Below are 18,712 nucleotides of genomic sequence, written 5' to 3'. Positions count from 1 at the left end.
CTTCATCAGCAGATGGAGTTGGACGGTTGTTTTGGAATTGGTGAAGCTCAAATTTCCATTTTTGAGTCTGTGTTGACAAAGTGCGAACAGCTGCATTTCTGTCTCCATCTGCTGATGAAGCAGATTGATTGTACTATATTATATTATTATTATGTATCAATAAAAACAATATATATCACCCCCTACTCCCACAACCAAGATTTTTTATATGATATAATATATATACACTACAAAACGATATAGATGTATATATATATATATATATATATATTTATATGTATCCGTGTGTATATATATATATGTATATATGTAGTTTCTGACAGAGCCAGAGCTGAGGGAGAGTGCAGTGAAGAGCATTAACAGGGAAGATACTTTGTGTCTGAGGATGTTTGTGGGTCACACTGTCATGGACTGCAGAGGATTTTCCACAACATATCAAATAAAATGATTTTATTTGACTTCATGTTTTCAGTTACTTCTGAACCCCTTAACTTTGGGACTGTGTTAAAAGGACTATATCTCTTACACAGTTCTGTCTATATTGATGCAGACATACTCATATTTAGGCTGAGACCTGAAACTTGTGTCAATGATTTCATTTAAAATTAAATGTGCTGAAGCCCCTTATGTTCTCGCCCTTAAAATCAAAATGTTGTTTTTTTAGATGCTGTACAACATTGAAATATGAATAGATGCCAGGGTGTGTTCTAAACCTGTGTGTTTAAAATGTTCTGTTCTCTTGTCCTGTGTCAAAGCTCTGCAGCTACTTCAGAATGATTCCTTGTCATTAGTGAGTCCTCCTCAAACAGTTCTACAATATACTGTCACTTTTTATTGTTTGTGTGCTGGACTTTGTGTGTAGAGGTTTTTATAAACAGTGTGGTGCAGAGTGAAGGTAGAAAACTTTGTGTTCATCCTACCTGGTTCAGCTGCAGTGAAGATTTTATTGTAAATATTTTTCATAAAACGAAACTGTTTAGGCCTAATCGGTGTTCACATGGGTGGCTTATATATAAGTTTGTATGAATTATTAAACTGGTGTTGTTTTTTCATACAATGGAAGTCAGCTATTTCAGAGGTCAGTTAAAAAACAGACACAATCTACAAATGCTAGTTCACAACTTTTCAAAATAAAAGCTTTGTATTTCAGCTCGATATACAGCATGTCAGCAACAAGACAAACGTTGTACATGTTCAACTCTGTCCACAGAATGAAGTCAAACTGCCCCGCCCCCAGCGCTACAGAGCACTGGTCTCCTGTTTAAAGAATTTCTTTGTAACATTGAATGTATATTGTGTACATTGAGACTATTATTACACTTGGCGGACGTGAAGATCGTCATTAAGATCAAGGGTTCTAGAGATATGCTCTCCACAGACAGACAGACGGACGGATGGAGAGACAGACTAACAGATTTATAAGAAAAAAAACTATAAAAGTTAAAATAAAGAAAAATAAATGGGAGGGTGTTAGTGTCAAAAAGGCACTCGCGGCCACTGACATCTTATCCATTGGGTCTGCAACAAATCTTTTTTTTACAACAGAGTTGTGGGTGCAGCTACAGCTGTAAATGACCATCAGTGTTTATACACATCCACCTTTTCTAAATCAAATCATTCCCAGGACCATCATGACATCGGCCCCATGTCCCCCTGCATCACATGAATGTTGGTATGAACATGTGTGACGTTAACAGTATTCAGCAGAGAGTAAGTCATTCATCGCAGGGCTCACGGTGTCCAGGCCCTGAGCTCATCTCCTCTCTCCTTGTTCCACATGTGACGTATCTGTTCTTCCTACTGTATCTCACACCAGCCCACAAGACCAGTGTGCAGTCCCCCCCCCGGACATCTTCTCTGTGTAGCTTTCATCTCCTGGTGTCACAGGCAGCAGCGAGTCCAGACCAGGTGACTGCAGCCGCTCAATGGGAAACATTGTCTTTGCCGATTCTCAGAATGAAGGAAGCGAATGCTGCTATTGCTCAGCTGCAAAGATCACTTTGAGATGTAGAGTTAATGGAAATCTATTTTTGTCGCTGAATGTGTTCAGTTCACCGGACATATCATTTTCATAGGGGGAAGGTTTTAGTGGTGGTAAGTTTCTAATTACTTAAATCCTGCTAGTCTGGTTCACTGGCTCTTAATCACGGATGGCGGAATGTTAAAAATCCTAATCTGCTATGTTGTGTTTGGTCAAAGCCAAATGAATTAAGAGATGGAATTCAAGGTACACTCTCTGATTTTGTTAGCACCACCCAAAATTTGATATAATTAATCAATCTTTTTTTTTTTTAACAGTTCACAGTTGTGTTTGGGCTCCATGCTCAGTAAAAAATTGTGGATGAGCAACGTACAGATAACATTTTATCGGAAAATTTGTGTTGTAGCCTCTGGTTTTGATGCATAAAGAGAAATATAGTTGAATTTGGGAGACAGATGCTCAGGGTTCATCTCATTTTCTTCGGCCTCCAGCATTTTGGGTTCAAACATTAACTTTCTCTGTTGATTACAATTAGGGGTCATTTGATGGGCAGCTGAGAAGCAATCATCTATTACCCGAGGCCCTTTTATGATATTTAATCTTAGTATACAAATAATTTCTGGTACCATAGACTTCACTCTCAGTTCACCAAAACAATTTGTAAGGCAGTTTTGACAAATCTTTTTTAGACCTTCGTTCCCACCCTCTGACCTCAGACTAAATCTGGCTTAACCTTCTCACCCACTCCCCTGCCACTCAGACACACATTGGCGTTGTTGTTGAATGAGAATTTCAAAGACATGAGAAGGTCCGTGAAAAAAAAATCCTCAGATGCCCCATGTGTTTTGGAGACACATAATGTGCATTTTTTTATACAATACAGGACATAATGCAAGATGAAAAAAAGAAACATTCATAGAAGAGATGCAAACACTGATGGAGTTTTTAAGTTTTCCTTGAAGTTTCCCTGTGTCTGACCTTCCTGACCTTTTCCTCACCTTAAGTCTGTGGAGTTGACTCACCCATTTATACTGAGTTAGGCTCAGTGGGTAATATGTGACAGCTCCCCCTCCCTGAAATATCAACTTCAAGGTCAGGTCCCAGAAAAGACAACATTGTCAGTATAAAAAGACACAATGTTACAATATGAATTGCAAATAAAGAATACTATTACCCTCTGTCATCTTTATGGGATCACACTACTTTGAGATGACTATGGTCAACATATCTCTATGTGATAGTCAATCTGTCATACAATACTATCTGGTTAAAAATCCTGCATTAATGATGAAATTTTACCTAAATTCAGGACTTAATCTTGTATTTATTTAGTTGAAGAAGCCGTGAACCTTTTCTTTTCACTGCTGGATTTGGAGCACAGGAATGTGGTGTGGAGGTAAGGATAAGGCGGCTATGCAACAAGGGGAGTATGGTTGTATAAAAGCCGAGAGAGTGAGTGAGTGAATGGGAAAGTTTTCTGTTAAGCTGCTATTAGTGGAGAGTTGTGCCACTCCCTCTCAGCGCCATACTCCCACATCAGCAGCTCCTCCAGAGCCAGGCTGCTCAGGAACATCTCCCTCCTTCGCTGGGAAGCACAGGAGAGCAGAAGAAGCACTCTTGTCTCCACCAAAAGCATCTCTGTGCTCAGATATAAACTTTAAAAAAAAAAGAGAGAGGAAGAGAAACTGTCCCGGCATCTGTAGCACATATCAGAGATTTAACAGGATTGTAGCCGTGAATATTGAATTGGATGTTCATCATTTAACATCAAAAACTTTGATCATTTTGTCCTTGTCTTCATCATCTTTATGACCATTATCACATAGAACAACTATTGTCAAGGTAAGTTTGATCACTTTCATCTGTCTCATTTTCTTCTCACCTAAAATGTGTTAATTTAATTTCAGATTCAGCACCTGACATTTGCTCCAGTTCTTTTGCATTCTGTGTGGATTTACTATATTACACTAGTGGGCTTTGTTTTAGTGGGTTTTAGTTTTAATTCCAAAAACAGCTGAAGAGTAGCATAGTGAAAATCCCTTTTATTGCACTGATATGTAAATTGAAATATCTGATAAATGCATGAGAAATTGTATTTTAATTTTGTACAAATTGAGACGGACAATGAAAAGACAGAAAAAAAGCTGTGTCAAACACTGGCTGCATATAATCCTTCCTTTACAGTCTTGTGGTCATTGACCTCATCTAATTTTGTTTTTTTTGCCTTTATCTTGTTACACTTGATTCGATAGAGCTTTATCTAGATGTTTAAATTGCTGTGAAGGAGGGTGGAAAAATTAAGAAAGCAGTTTGTGTTTGTCGTCACACACAGCCTCCGGGCAGGACGCGTACAATAAGGATCATTCTTCTTACTTATTTGAGGCTCATCACAAGCATTTGACAAGGATGTTATGTGAGGCATAACTAAACAAAGTGACAGCAGTCGTCACTCTGATGTTATCTTGAATGTTGGAGAAGACATGTGAATTTCACAATTATTTGTGTGCCATGTAGAATGGTTCATAGGAATGTGTATGATGTAAAACGTGCTGCTCAAACTGGTCTTACCTCCTCAAAGGGTTATTATTACCGAGAGCTGCCGTGTCACACCTGAGTTCCCATCGAATTCATGCAGCCTTTGTGTGGACGAGGACCACATGTCTGCTGTAGCTGACCTCACACGCTGACCTCATGCTGTGATTTATGAGAGCAGAGAATCACTCAGCTGGTACTGTGCATGTTGACCTCTCTCCAGGATACTGTGGCACGACAGGGGTTTCATTTACGTGTGCAGTGTTTAGTTCATACTGTAACTGACAAGAACAGTAAACACTTTATGGTTTGTGGTTTGATCAGAACTTAAGGACGGTGGGTCTGACGTACACAGCAGAGCTCTTTGTTTATTCATGGCCCAGGGAGAGGAATGTTAGTGATGTTAGCAAATTAATTCTGCCCATAAATCATCCCGCAGCCTGTTTTCAGGCTATGTGCAATACTTGTATAGCTGATATACAGTTGATGTGAAAAATTATGAAAGCCGAAAAATCTGTGATGCAGGTGAAGTAGACAAAGTCATAGACAAAGACGACAACGTACGGTAACACAATCCACATTTCAGTCATTTAAATGAACTGAAATGTCAAAACTCTAAATCCACAGTCAATAATGAATCACATGACCCCTTATATCTGCAATGCATCATTCATTGTGATAAAAACACAAAGAGATTTATCACCTGACTCTGCAGCTCCTCTAAATGCTGCCGAGTCTTTCAGCTGATTGCCCACAGCTTCACTGTTCATTCTCACTGCTGTCACATAGTGTTAGCAGCAGCCGGCAGCTGTTTTCAGCTGTGGTTAACCCACTGTGCACTACTGCTCAGCAGAAAATGGAAGACAAACACATTTGGCAAATAAAATAACAACATATTAAGCAGCTAAAGAGTTTTCCTCAGGGGTGTGTGGAGAACAAAAAGGAGATAAAAGCTGAGGAAATGTTGGATTTAAGTTTGCAGGGTGGACAGAAACTACTGCAAATGAATATAGATGTTTCTCCGTGTGTGCTGCGATTGCTTGCTAACACTCGAGCCATATCAACTTAACAGGTGATAATATGTTACTGCCCCCAAGTGGCTGGAAAAAATCTTATTGATAATTCTGATGTCTACTGTACTTCTGTCTCCTCCAGTGGTCTCACCATGTATTTGGAGAACAAAAGCAACCTGGAGATTGAGATGTCTGACGCCCAAGGCCATCAGGGCATGAGCAGCCTGAGGTCACCGCAGGCCGTCGCAGCGAACTTCGAGGAGCTCCGTCTGCTGCAGGACATTTCAGAGAGGATAGACACCCAGAAGCTCCAGCAGTCTGCAGTTCTGCCTTTGGGACAGTGCGTCATCCACACCGAGGGCTTTGTCCCTGTTCGACAGGAGGATGGGTATGACTACTGGTTTCTGCTCTCTCATAGTGCTTCACTGACAGGACAGCTCATTATTAGTTCCCGGGGTTTTTGTTATTGGAGGGAGATATGATTTAGGGGGTTCAATAGTTAAAGTCAAATGTCAGTGGGCAGAGTCCAAAGAGGAGCCAAGTGGCAAAAAAAGAAATATGGCAGCAGAAATAAATGAAGTTCACAGAGGAGGAAGACCCTTTAAGTATATGGCTGGTGATATATTATATATTATTTTCAAACATAGTGATTGTGTCAAATATAACAATAAGCAGACACTCTGTAGAAAACATCTATTGCACAACTTATTCTAACCATCATGGTGGTGATGTGTTTTGTGGAGTTTGTAAAATTTCTTGCAGATCTCTCTGCCAATTAGAGAAACACAATGTATAAAAATTAAGAACAGTATGTCCATATCAACAGTGGACAAATAGTAAATTACCACCCAACTTTGTACTTCCACTTAGCTCCATGGAGGGTTTTAGTGTCTTTAAGCTCGTTGTTTTGGTTGTACAGTACTTGACTTTACTGCTCTGTTTCACTCTCACTGCTCTCGTGAACCTTGTGTCGTAGTCTAGAGTTGTACAGGAGATTATGTCCCATTCTCTCTTGTCACCGGGTTTCCTGGAGTAAAGACATAACAACAGTTTAAAGAATCTGAACCACACGTGCAGAATCACATTACAGAGGCCACGTTGGTCAAATCTTCCCTGGAATGTATGAACATAAGTGGAAAACACTGAATTTCTAACACTGTCACTCACACACAGGCTGTGAGTGTGTATCTCAGCGCCTCAGGGGGGTGTTAATCTCAAGCCCGTGGCTGGGACGTCATTGGGATTAAACTAAGGAATTTTTTTTGCTTCATGAACTAAGTCAAAGTTGCACATGACAGACTGTAAAACAGCTGATACTTGTGTGCCTTCTGCACGGCCTTGTTGGCTGATTCATATCGGATATTTTACGTAACACTATCTGTAGACAATCAGGTGATGAGATTGTTGAGTTCCTTTGGCACACAGAGGGAGCGGGTAGACAATACTTTACTATATACAAGACGTGGGGTCAACAATTAGAAAACAGTCACATTACATATAGATCCTACTAGAAAAACTAGATGATGGTTAAATTAAAAGACACTTCCAATTAGGCAGAAAGTATTGGATTTATAATCTCCAGGCGGCCAGTAACACAGCTCCAAATAAATGTGATGCATATGTGTAAAACGCATGTTTGTTAACATACTCTTTATAGTTTTAGGGTTAGATAGGGTTATAATAATAATAATAATAATAATAATAATAATAATAATAATAATAATAATAATACACTTTATTTGTAAAGCACCTTTCAAGAAATGCAGTGTTTTACATTCAATATAGATACAAATAAAAACATGTTAAAATGCTATTTAAAATAAAAGGAAATAAAAACATACAAAAAATGTGTTAAATAAAAAATTGCATAAATACAGAAAAGATGGAATGTGATAACAAATATAAAAGTGCAGGAGTGCGGGCAAGTGCAAGATCTAGTTAAAGGTGGAGTAAAGAGAAATGTTTTAAGCTTTCCTACAGACAGGATTTAAGTCAATCCTGTGTGGAGCAGGCAACCAGTGCAGAGCAGCTAGAACTGGACTTATGTGTTCTCTCCTCTTGGTTCTGGTTAAAAGCTGAGCAGCAGAGTTCTGAGTGAGCTGAAGTCTCTCTATTGTTTTCTTTATATATAAAGACACTTTATAGACAACCTCACATAGCATCTTAATAAAGGGCAGCATAACCAAAAACTGAAATTAGCAGACACTACTCGTGTATGTATATATATACATACATATAAAAGAAAATTTAGCATGAGTCTTGGAAAGATTTGTCATTATTTCTCATATTGTGTGTCCTAAACAGACCACTGTAAATAATCCCTTCTAATTTCAGCTGTATTTTATCGTCTGTCTGGGCTCAGTATCCTTTAAAGAATCCTCTGTAAAATGCAATCTCCCTGCCAAGTCACATCCAGGGGACAGGATCAGAGTCTTGTCAGGGAGAGAAGAGAGGAGAAAGCATTTGCAGACATGCAGCAAATCTCTTTATAGTTGTATAAGAGTATTGAAAAGGATTAATGTGGCAGACTTCCCTAATGTAATCTACTCCTTTATCCAACACCCTTGCCACATCCACTGATTCAAAGCACCCCACTGTCTGCAGCCTGTTTGGTAACACCTGCAAGACTTGTTGGATAACAAATACAACAATAGCAAGGTCTTATCAATTACTGAATGATCACCAATATAAAAAATAAGGTTAATTAATAAAAATGACACAAAACTAATAAATACATTAATTCATAATAAGTAAATTAACCACTATACATATGAAATGCATTCTGCTGTGTCAAGGAAATAAATAGTGTGTTTAAGCACACAACCATTTTAACAAGCAAAGAGTAAAAACCCTCAAGAAAATGAGGGCAACCTTTAATGTTTTGGCTCAGTGGGTTGGTATTCTATTAACAAACCAGTCACATGACGTGTATATAAGAGTATATTGTTGGGACTGAAACAGTGGATTCGTGTTTTTTTTTTTTGAAATAGCAGCTCTAAATATATATATATACGGTGTGAGTATGGATCATCTTTGAGAGACAGGAGAACGTGTGTGCATGTGAGCGCTGGATGAAACCCAGCTGTGATGCTCCAGAGGGCGGCAGCCTGCAGGAGCCTCAGGGACACAGAGCAGCAGCAGGGTGACTAAAAGGCACTTTAATGATGGCCTCAGGGTGTCCAGGCACCAGCTGCTCTCCCACCTTTCAGCCACCGGTGGGCCACAAAGCCTCTGACAGGCGGCTTTGACCACTGACTGGCAGCTGGGAGGCCTCACCTGGGGGGCTTCATTATTGGGGTCAGAGGTCATGAAAGTTTTTGAAAAGCACAGTTATTATTTTTTTTTTTACTATCTATTTATTTCCTTTCTTATTTTTCTTATTTTTTAACTCACTGCTCTCCATTGCATGTTCCTTTCCAGGCACAATTTCAGCGCGGTTAATATCCTCAGAGGGAGAACCAACTCAGCCAACCAGACAGAGAGGTCACCTCTGCTGAGGTTCTCTCAAGACGACAGGTGGGTCCCTGCTCATCACATTACACTTCTGTGTCCATCATTAAATAAATAAGACATTATGGAGGAGATACATGATGATATTTTGATGAACAACCGATCATTTGTTGATAATTATTCCATGAATTAACTCCCTCAGAGTTTGTCACCACACTCTCAGCTTCCTGGAAATAGCCTGTCCCTATAGCCTCTATTAAGCTAGTGGTTAAGCTAGCATGCAAACAACTCGCTACCAAATTTATCCTGTTCGCTTCTTTTCCTTACAGTGACAACAATTCTAACTTCATTTTCAATAAACCTATTAAAAACTTCTGCTATAAATAAACCCCCACCGACCTCTCCTGATATTTAGCTTAATAAGGCTACATGCTACTCAGCCAGTGGGCTACCTGGCTAGTTTGCTTAGTGAGCCTGGATTAGCGCTTGTCCGCAAAGGGAAGGGCCAGTGTTAATGGTAGCAGCTAGCAGGCTAATCAGGCTAATTTAGCCCTTTTCCCCCCAAACAAAAACAAAAAAAACGAAACAAAACTCAGTACAGAGCAACACATTTTTTCTAGTTTTAGTCTTTGTAGGTTGAAAGGTTGCTTATGTAGCTAGCTGGAAATTTAGTTTGATCAGTAAAAATAATAATTCTATGTCATAAATAATATTTTGTCTGATTTACCAATCTTACACATTATTCACATAATTTATTTGACATATATTGTTTAATCTTCTTCACCACGGCTTACAGACAACAGTTTTTCATTCAGGTTATCTAGTACTGGTATATTACTTTTTTACTGAAGAAAAAAGATTATGCATTTTGGTTTTAGTCATAAATCAGAATGACATGCTAGCTGTCATTTAATGAAACGGCTCAACTTGTAAAATCACTGTTTAACCCTTCTTACATTGATTCAATTGACTGCTGTACAAGGCTGCTAATGAAATTGGGATTGGGTCTCGTCCTGTTACAGACATGCTTTTACCGCTCAGTATCATCAGATCTTCAGTTCAAAATATTCCGTCACAGCTGGTGTCCTGAATTCCAATGTCATGTTGGTCTCTGTCCCTGAGTCTGCTGTGGTCGATGTCCAGAAAACTGACGTGATTATTCTCTTCCAGTTTGACCTACATGTCCCTACACAACCCCAGCTTTGTCGGAGGGGAAGAGCCCTGGGACAACAGCTCCCTGGACCATGAGAAGAGGTTTCGACTGGGTAGCGAGGTCACCAGCCTGTCCCTGTCCCGCTCCAGCTCCTCAGAGAAGAACGACCCTCTGGACAACATAAACTTCAGACTCACCAGTAGTATGAAGTGAGACACCTCAATTTACCATAGAAACTAATGGATACGAATCTCACACACCATGTGACCACCTTTTTAGGGTTAGGGTTAACATATGATCCTGAAAAACAAGAATTCTAGTTGGTTTGCATCAACAATGTTTATTTTTTTTATATTTCAACTTAGGGGCATTATGTGCATTTTCACACAACCTTTTCTGAAATGTTATAGCCACCCAGAGTGTCAGGAAGATTAAGATGCAACACAGGTCCATGAGGACTGCATAGCTGATTGTAAAGACATAGACTGGTGTGACCCCAACGGCTCCAACTATTTAAAATGTATTCAGTACAACAAAATCCACAATCTGTGTCCAGTTTTATGAAATGAAGGATGGGGCCCAATTTTAATTAATCCAAAACATTATTTCCCCCTCTGGGGGCTTCATTCGATTATTGTTTGAGGTAAAACTTCATCCAACTTGAAAAAGATTTGAATAAAGTCAAGTGGAGAATCGTTTCAGGTTCATCTTGTGACCCCTTGTGGGAATTCTGACCTCTGCCATAGGTTGAAACATAGGTGCGCTATCATACTGAACACAATTCTGTTGTCAATATATTTAATTTGTTTACAATTTGATTTATTTTGTTCCAGATGCTGCTTCAAAGTCTCCAAAATTGCCACCATGTTCACCATTGTCGTTCTTTGCAGTGTAAGTGGATGGTCTAACATACTTTAGATGTGTTGAATTTCTTTTTACCTACTTTGTTGCATTATTTTTTATTCCTAAATATTAAATTGGGTCAACATTTTGGAAAACATGTTTATTCTATAATATAAAACTGATACCAGTCTGCACACATATCAGAGTGATATCAATATTCTCATCCCTCAGTGTAAAACAATGAAAAATCATAAAGCTGGATTAAGGAGTGGATTAGCTAAAAAGCTTAAAAAAGGAAATCCATTCTCAAGAGACACAGGGAAAAAATAAGTGCCCTGAGCAGAGGTATGAGTTAACACAGAGGATAAGAGCAGGTGAAGTGACAAAGAATGAAGAACAAAATTTCCCGTACAGGGCAGAGATAACAAGACACAATTGTAACACAGTGGAGCAGGTATCCTGTATGTAAAGGAAGTAAACAATAGCAGGAAAGAAGGTAATTTCAAAATAAAACAGGAAACCCTAAACAGGAAGTCTCTCGAGGAGAACCCTGTAACACCTGAATATCCTTAGCAGTGAGTTAGCACTCTCTCACAGATACTTATTGTTCACTAAACTCTACCTTCAGCACACACAGTAAACTTACCATAGCTCCGAATTCAAGTAATATTTACCACCATATAATTGACTTTTACTAATTGTGTTTTAGCAACCCAGGTTTTTCTGCATTCCACATGTTAAATGAACTGTCCAGCAGACACACTGTATTCTGCTTTTCCTCTGCATCTCGATGCCTCTGGTAGGAACTGCTTGGACTGACTGAATAATACAGCATGTTGAATGTATAATGTGTCTACTGCTTTCTGGTTTCAGCTGTTCTTTAGCATGTATCCAGACCGAGACAACCCCTGGAGGATGTTGGCAGTCTCCTCCACAGACAGTTTCTGTATCCTTCCCTGCTGCATTACTGTTGATGCACACTGCTACTTAATGCTATGTTAAAAAATGGGTTTCTAAAAGGCCCAGCAGGCCTTCAATCAACACAGTCAAGAGGAGAGGGCTGGGGCGCGATGCAGCTGTGTTTTGATTTGAGTATGCTGCATGCTGAGATACATAGGCAGAGAGAAAAAACAACTCTGACAGATTTCTGAAGAAATGTGTTTAATTCACAAGGGTCTTCAACAGGCTGTAATCAGAGGGAATGCTGCGGGAAAAAATAGGGAGTGGAAGCAAACCTGAAATAAGGGATTGTAGCAAACAAATGGTCTCTACTGTTGGGTTTCACTGTGTATGGCAATCTTTGTGTCATATTCAACACGGAGAGGAACACTGTGCAGTTTATAAGATTATTTATTATTGTGGGTTGATAAATCAGTCCCAAACATCTGCTCTAGAAAAAGTATTCTCCTCTGGTATCAAACACACCCACTTTTTGATCTTGACGACCCGTGTCCCACAGCAATGAACCTGACAGATTTCAGGGACAACGCTTTGCTGAAGCTCCAGGTGGGGGGGCCTTTCACAGGAGGGATGGTCGACCTCACCAGCCAAGAGTACATCCTGATCCAGGTGGAGCAGACAGAGCAGCCGGGACAACGAAGGAGGAGAGCTCAGCAGGTATGTGAGGCGTCTCGCTTCTTTGTTGCATCATCAGTGAAAAGCTAAGTCATTCATCATGTTGTCATGTGTGCAAACAGGTGATTTATAACTGGACCATCCCGGTACACAGTCAACGAAGTGACCAGATGCTGGTGACAAAAACCTTTGAGATGCTCAGCAGGTACTCAAAACACTGTGACATGCTGATTTGAGCAGACTATAAGGACTATATTATTAGGAAGGAAGGGGGCGGGGGCAGAAAAAGTAGACGATTATTCATATTTAATCTTATTTTTCTCACGCAATAAAGTCAAGCTTATTAAATACCTTCTAAATCAAATATAAATAAAATGGACTTTCATTGTAAGGGCACTCAAATACTGTATAAAAAAATGTATGTGTTTGTTGCATATGAATTCTTCTGTGTCTGCCACAGATGATCTAAAAGTTGCTAACCCTTGACAGGGTCATTGAGGCCCCCTGGTGATAGAGACTGAAGTGTGTATATCCACACAGCCTCTCTTTGGAGCAAACTTACCTTCTCTTTAAGCTTATATTACATTTTCTGTCCCCATGCTTTGAAAATCTTGGTTCTTTTTTTATTTAATGTCTGAAGCTGAATTTATGCTGCGTAATGTCATATGATGTGCCATAGTTTTTGAGTATGGTCTTTTCTTAGAAGACATCACAGGGGTGTTAATGGTGTGTAGATTAAAAAAATTGCATGACTGAACATTTTGTATATTAGAGATAGTATGTCATGAAAGAAAACCATCCCCATAGCCTTTGCCGCTTTCCCCACACAGTGAACCCATCGTCATCACGATTCAGTCCTTCCTGCGGGACAATGAGGTGGTGCCGCTGTCCATGACCCACCAGTCCCTCTACGTCAATGTGGAGACACAGGTGGCCATCGCTGGAATCATCCTGACTGGGGTCTATGTTCTCATCATCTTTGAGGTAAATGACCTGTGGTGCTCACACTTTTCTGTGGGTGATGAACAAGCTTGTGTTCAGTTTCTGCCGCGCAGCTTTGAAATATGAAACATGGTTGAAATTTAATTTTAGATCCTTCAATTTCAGAGTCCTATAGTACTTTGAATGCTATATGTGCTACTATAAATATACTATTCAGTAAATAGGGGGCGATTTAAAACTTTCCCACTCTAGTACAGCACATGTGTATTTTATAATAATGCACTCATCTCAAAATTCATGTCTTCACAGATTTTAGATAGATTCATATGTCTTCATGGTATCTCCAATGTCTACCCAGTCTTAAATACAAACATCTTGGAAAGCACAATGCACATAAATCAACATTTCTGTAAATGTGTCAGATTAACTGACAGGTTAATATGATGGTGGCCAAATGGTGGTAACAGATGGTGGTTATAAAAAATAAAATAATTCTAGATTGTCAGTGCACAGATGTTTTAACTCTGCAACTGAGAGTCTTTTTTTTACTTCTGAAATGATCATCAGTTCATAGACTTCATCCATTTAAAAATACAGATCAAGAATGATGAGAAGATGTATCATTATTGCAGATAGTCATTTATATATTTGTTCAAGTTTGCAAGCAAAATTAATTCATGTATTTTTTGTTTGTTGTTTGTTTTAGTATTATTATAGTTTGCTAATGATTCAAAAAAGATTTTTCAAAAAAATGCATCAACTGAAAAACTGCAAAGGATTAGACATCGACTAGAATTGAAAAAAGTTTCTTCTTCTCTCTCAACTCTATACATGCAACAAGTCCCTGATTGATTGTCAATTAGATGTTAATTGATGATTCAGTAGATTGATGACTAATTCAATATCAGATAAAATCACACATTTTCCACACATTAGCTGTCATTACGTCGACGTATTGTGATCTGGCGTCTCACTTTACACCCACTTATTAAGATTTGAGCTGCCTCATATACATCTGTAATTTCCATTCATTCCCGTCAGTGTGTGGTTTAAATTTTGACAGGCTAAAATCCCAGAGTGCGACAAGGTGTGAACTCAGTGGCCAATACTATCATGTGAGAGTCAACAGAGGGCCACAAGAGATGACAACATGTCTACGCTGCAAACACACTCTCATGTGTAATCTGCGGTAGTGACAGGTCCTCTCTCTGAGGCTGTAATTGAAAGCGTGAGGGATCGTCTCAAAAGTATAAGAACACACAGTGCGCAGCGATTCAGACATCAGCAACATGTCGCCTGACGTCACCTTTGTCACGTCTCCATTTGCAAAGATTTGTTAAACTAGTCTCATGCCTCTTAACGAGTGAGCACACACTGTTCCTCTCACATTTAGGATGTTTTGATTTTCTGTTTGAACAAAGGAATTGGTCAGTGTTATCAATTGGAAACCAATTTTCTTCTTTTAATGGGCACTTCAGTGAAATGTTCAGTGAAATGTAAAGTTAAGTATTTTGTCATTTTTGACAAGGCTGTGGGAAAAAAATAGGATGCCTCTGTTATCCTTTATCCATTTTATGAACACGTTAATTCAGACAGAGAAGTGTATGAAAGTCTTGAGCGACTAGACCCAGTTTAGTGTTGAGTAGTTCACAGGGTAATGCCAATAAAGCTTCTTTAGACAATATGAATGACATTGAATTAGTTTTTTTTACCATTAATAAGCTTGTCTTCGTCAGCCGCAGCATTTGCCACCATAGTGTACATAAAGCGACCTACTTTCCTGCTATTTATTGTGCAGGCATAAATGTCAAAGGAGCCGCGATGCTTCCTGATAACACATCTATACTTATCTCAGGGCTCAATTTTTAATAATAGATGGCATCAAACATGAGAGTAGTGATGGAGCCTGGTGAGGGAGAGCAACTCTCAACAGCATCATTGATTTGTCAGTAACATCTCAGAGTTTCTTGTTACTTTTTCAGAAGAAAATGACACATCATCATAGACCTGGTTGAGAACAAGTCTCATCTGTTCAATACAGTTTGAGATGCAGTACCTGCCATCAGGCTTTTCTAATTACTGGTACAACAGGTAAAACACTGGGATGATGCTAAATAAATACTTCATACCACTTAAAACATAGTGTAGAATTAACAGATGAATAAGAACCCAATAGCTCTGCAGCAATAACTATACATCTATTTTAAGTCCTTTGACCCACTGTAATGGCAGCTAGTTAAAGAAATGCCTGTTTGAAATGTTGTATTTGTGTATGTGTGCAACAATTTTTACCCATATTCTAATGTTTAAATATTAACATTTTTCAGATGCATTACATTTTGTTCTTGTAATCTGTTTAATTTTCAGATTGTACACCGCACTCTGGCTGCGATGTTGGGATCTTTTGCAGCCTTGGCTGCTCTGGCTATCATTGGTGACGTAAGTCCCTTCCTCATATTATTTTGTGAGCTGTAAAATAAATATAATTCCCAGTGCTGCTAATCTTATCCATAAACTATACCTTTCTCAAATTTAAGATTTTACAAGTATTTCAAGGAACAAATATGGGACTTTCACTTCTGAATTTTTTTCCAATTCACACAGTTAAAAGGCTTAATTTTTTGTATATATATATATATATATATATATATATATATACTGTATATATATAGTCAGAGTTGTCCTTAACTCAGATCAGCCATTTCTGTCCAGACAATATGGAGCAATGTACCTGAAGTTTGAGAAATGAAGCAATTTCAAAGGCTGGCTGGTTGCTTCAGGGAGAAAGGCTTGTCTGGGTCTCTGTATATACACAAATTCTCCTGTAAAACTAATGAATGTAAGGATGGGAATGTGTCTTAATAAAACATGACCTTTCTTTACGTCTTTTCTCCAGAGCTCCATAGTTTCCCACTCAAGGGAATCAAAATAACTGCCAAGTAAATCCTTTAAAATATTGTAAAATGTTAATTATTGTCTCTGTCTCTCCCACAGCGACCCAGTCTGGTTACTGTGGTGGAGTGGATCGATTATGAGACCCTGTCTCTTCTGTTTGGCATGGTGAGACTTTTAATCAAAGATGTTCTTCATAGGTTAATTTATTCATTTCTTTAGGGACACTGTGGTTTGCAAGACATTACACTGATAAAGTCTTTGTTTAATATTCCTAAAAGTTTTTACATCAAGATCTGACATTTTATCTTCCATTAACTTCCTTTCAAACACCTTGTCCAGCTACAGACAGTAAAACCTGTTTCTGGGGAGGCCAGTGAAATGGATAAAATAATATTATCTCCATGGAAACAAACATTTCCTTTCAAGCTTGGTATGAAATTGACATGTTTCTATGTAGGCTGCATTATATTTAAAGCATTAATAATTACAAATAATTAATTATTATTGTTATAGCTTCATGACAGATCTCATCCATAACAATATTCAATTCTCAATTTTCACATAAAGTATAATGCTGCTCAATCAGTGATAGCTACATTTAATTTTGATGCATGATCACAGATGGTGGCTTCCTTTGCACAACTTATAGCGATAGTTCACCGAAAAATGAAAATTCACTCATTATCTACTCACCACTATGCCTTTAACAGCTGCTGTTGAAATTTTAATCTCATTCTGCAAAATCTGAAGACAATTGATTTTAATAATACATAATACTCATGTGCAGTACATGCAATACATGTGAGATACAAGTACCATATATTACTGTATTAAAATAATGATGTCATGTCATATTGCATTTTGAGACTCATTGTTTCATGTCAGTTTCTGTAATTCTGTTATTGATATTATAATAAAGAAAAAGGTTGATCATGCTAGAAATAGTTGTCTTACAAACCACAATCTCCTCTCTTACCTTGTTGCCTGTGGTGACTATATTTGGAATGTCAGGTTAACATGTAATCATGTTACATCATAGGAAATGTTTTTCTTTGTCCTGTTTCTTACAGATGGTTCTGGTGGCCATTTTTTCAGAGACGGGCTTCTTTGATTATTGTGCTGTGAAGGTGAGTTGGCTGTTTTTATAGAAACAATTATGTTCTGACACAGAAAATAACAAAATCAATAGAATCACCTCAAAGGTCTGTAGCAGTTGTTGATGTTATTTTCTTAATTAAGTAATGTACCATTTGAACTTTTACCTTTACCATATACTGTAGAGTGGCAGGTCTATGACAGAAACTGCTCCTTGGTATTGTGTCTCTAGAGCAACAGGCTTTGAGCTGTTTCTGAAATTAGCACTGATACACAACAAGCCTTCTATCGTCGTCCAGCACGCCTTGATTTGGAAAATCATTGCTCTGCTGTGCCATTTCCAATGAGAAGAAAACTAATTTCAAAAAAATAAACTATGGGAAAAAAATACCGTTATTTAAGAAGTGCCTATTGATACAGATTGTGTTGTACAGGGTGTGTAAATTTTAAAAAGTTCAGGAATGATGACTTCAGTGTTTCGTGTTCCTCCCGGGTCAGACCATGCTTTCCCTAAATACTATGTATTGCAGTTTGTGCTTTATTTCAGTTTTTCCACACATTTATATTTTCTAGCTCAGCTCCTCTTCTTTTTCACCAAATCATGTTTTTGCAGTTAAGGAAATTCATTCTTATTTATCACATGATTCTTAAAAATTTTGGAATGGAAGTTAATCGATTACTTTTTAATACCTAGCTTTACATCTTGACAAAAATACAGAACTAGATAGTTCTAAAATAGTTTGACAAGACATTTCTTCAATTTTATGGGAATGTTTAGGTTAAATTAGGTCAATATATACACTATTTAAAATAAACCACGTTCATTAAGAAAAGATCACAGTGTATTTTCTTGACCTGGACTGAAGTAGTTAAAAGCAATCAAAGCTAAAAGGTGGATGAACATATGATAAATCATTGAACATTCTCAATTTATTACTCATGGCAGAAGATGAATCCTTCATCTACAAGGTCAAGGTTTCTTTCCATCAGAAAAAAAAAGCTCTGTGTTGTTGAAGTTTTATCCAGAATTTTCTCTGTCGCTGGTGTAGAAGGGCGATTGCCTTTGTCCTTCAGGTGCAGAAGCACTCAGACCTGGAGAGTAGGGGCATCATGCAGGCTCATGAATTTTAAGTGTGAGTTGGACAAGGGCAGGCACTTCAAATTAAAACACTTATCTTAGCCTCTGCCATGGAATTAAGACTGGTATATCAACTTTTTAGACTTCGGACCTCT

At 38.3% G+C, this 18,712-nt stretch overlaps 1 protein-coding gene across 1 annotated transcript in view; it reads left to right on the top strand.

Annotated features, from left to right (window-relative positions):
- The first annotated feature begins 3,667 nt into the window (after window positions 1–3,667).
- oca2 (oculocutaneous albinism II) overlaps window positions 3,668–18,712 on the top strand; it is a 43,965-nt gene continuing 28,920 nt past the window's right edge. Inside the window, exons 1-12 of the mRNA XM_034582934.1 lie at window positions 3,668–3,823; window positions 5,669–5,914; window positions 8,947–9,042; window positions 10,147–10,338; window positions 10,963–11,020; window positions 11,846–11,918; window positions 12,432–12,589; window positions 12,670–12,752; window positions 13,378–13,531; window positions 15,857–15,928; window positions 16,484–16,549; window positions 17,455–17,511. Of these exons, the coding sequence (XP_034438825.1) occupies window positions 5,679–5,914; window positions 8,947–9,042; window positions 10,147–10,338; window positions 10,963–11,020; window positions 11,846–11,918; window positions 12,432–12,589; window positions 12,670–12,752; window positions 13,378–13,531; window positions 15,857–15,928; window positions 16,484–16,549; window positions 17,455–17,511 (1,245 nt within the window). The 5' untranslated portion in view covers window positions 3,668–3,823; window positions 5,669–5,678. The remainder of the gene's footprint in view (window positions 3,824–5,668; window positions 5,915–8,946; window positions 9,043–10,146; window positions 10,339–10,962; window positions 11,021–11,845; window positions 11,919–12,431; window positions 12,590–12,669; window positions 12,753–13,377; window positions 13,532–15,856; window positions 15,929–16,483; window positions 16,550–17,454; window positions 17,512–18,712) is intronic.

The sequence above is a fragment of the Hippoglossus hippoglossus genome, chromosome 4 (assembly GCF_009819705.1).
Source record: "Hippoglossus hippoglossus isolate fHipHip1 chromosome 4, fHipHip1.pri, whole genome shotgun sequence".
NCBI lineage: Eukaryota > Metazoa > Chordata > Actinopteri > Pleuronectiformes > Pleuronectidae > Hippoglossus > Hippoglossus hippoglossus.
This window is presented reverse-complemented; position numbering and strand designations above follow the sequence as displayed.